Here is a 1,456-nt window from a genome sequence, read left to right on the forward strand (position 1 = left end):
GGAATAGACCGTACCGAGGTGCACTTTGAAATTTATAAGGTTGCGTGCCCCACCGTATGACGTGTTGTAGAATGTTTGCGCCTGCAAAATTATATTCAGTTTTATCATTGTCATTGGTTTGAAAAATTCCAACATTTTCTATGCACATGATAAGAAATATAGCTCAATAACAAAATGCGGTATGATAACGAAAATTGCATAGTAATGCGATTAGACCTTCAACCGCTATTTCCTATGCGATATGTGAATTATCTGCTAACATTTATTTTCATTATTTTCAACGATTTTTACTTCAAATATTTTCTTAAATAACTTTACCAAAAAATTTTGGGTTTAGTATAAATCGAGATGCTTGTCTGTTTACATGTCTTATTGTTGCTCTCTGTATCTGTGTTCTTGCGAGTATGCTAGTTCTTTTCTTAAAGGATTTGGACATTACATCAAGTAATGCTATTTCTAGTATAGATATGGTCTTAGTTGAATTTCAAGAAAGATACAATCTTCCGGTGACCGGAACATTAAATAATGATACTATGAATATGATGATGAATAAGCCTCGATGTTCTGTTGGCGACAATAACTATGCAATTCATTCGAAGTGGAATAAAACGACATTAAGTTGGTATTTTCCTCAAGCTGTTAGTAATCCCGGTCATATACATCTTGCTGAAGACGCTTTCGTTAGATGGGGGAAAATATCTAATTTAAAGTTTAAACGAGTAATAATACCTTCTTCAAAGCAGGATATTACTATAACTGTGGTGCCAAATAATCATAATTTTCGAGCAAGTTGTCAAGGAACCTCTAAATGCCCATTTAATTTCGATGGTCCTGGAAAAGTATTGGCCCACGCATGGCAATAAACTCCTGGCGTAAACGAGTGTATTGAAATCCATCTTGATGCTAATGAACGGTGGTATGCAGGAAATGGTAGAGCTCCTGATGGTGAAGCCAATTTTTTGGATGTCCTAATGCATGAAATTGGTCATACCCTCGGACTAGAACACAGTAATAGTGATTCGTCTATTATGTATCCTTGGTATCAACAAGATGTGACAAGTTTTGGTGATGATGATAAAAAGGCAATGAGCATGCTATATGGACAAACAGAAGCCCCCTCTTCGATGCCAACAGCCCCAGTTACGCAAACAACAATTTCGCAAAACAGGGTCTATTTGTCGACAACACCTGCAATAAAAAACATCTGTCTAATTCATTATCCCGATTTCATGTTTCTAGCTACATCTCCACAGTTTCCAAATTATCGCATGTACGTTGGGTCTGACAAATATTTATGGAAGTTTGATTTAAATGAGATGCGTCTTCCACAACATCCAGAATTAATTACCGATTATCTCCCTAACGAGTTGAGGTTTACGCAAGTTTCACATGTTTTTCAGAATTCCGAGGGGCACTTAATAACTGTAAGCAATAATCGGTATTACGATGCATCTTT

General features: G+C 36.3%; 1 protein-coding gene across 1 annotated transcript; it reads left to right on the forward strand.

Moving 5' to 3' along the window:
- The first annotated feature begins 404 nt into the window (after nucleotides 1–404).
- On the forward strand, nucleotides 405–863 carry LOC126883749 (matrilysin-like). Its single transcript, XM_050649414.1, has one exon. The coding sequence runs from the start codon at nucleotides 405–407 to the stop codon at nucleotides 861–863; it is 459 nt and encodes a 152-aa protein (XP_050505371.1).
- Nucleotides 864–1,456: the final 593 nt, after the last annotated feature.

Source organism: Diabrotica virgifera, chromosome 4, assembly GCF_917563875.1.
Source record: "Diabrotica virgifera virgifera chromosome 4, PGI_DIABVI_V3a".
Taxonomy (NCBI): domain Eukaryota; kingdom Metazoa; phylum Arthropoda; class Insecta; order Coleoptera; family Chrysomelidae; genus Diabrotica; species Diabrotica virgifera.

What these genes read in the sequence shown, in the direction of transcription:
- LOC126883749 (XM_050649414.1), top strand. Translation starts at nt 405, where the DNA reads ATGCTAGTTCTTTTCTTAAAGGATTTGGACATTACATCAAGTAATGCT.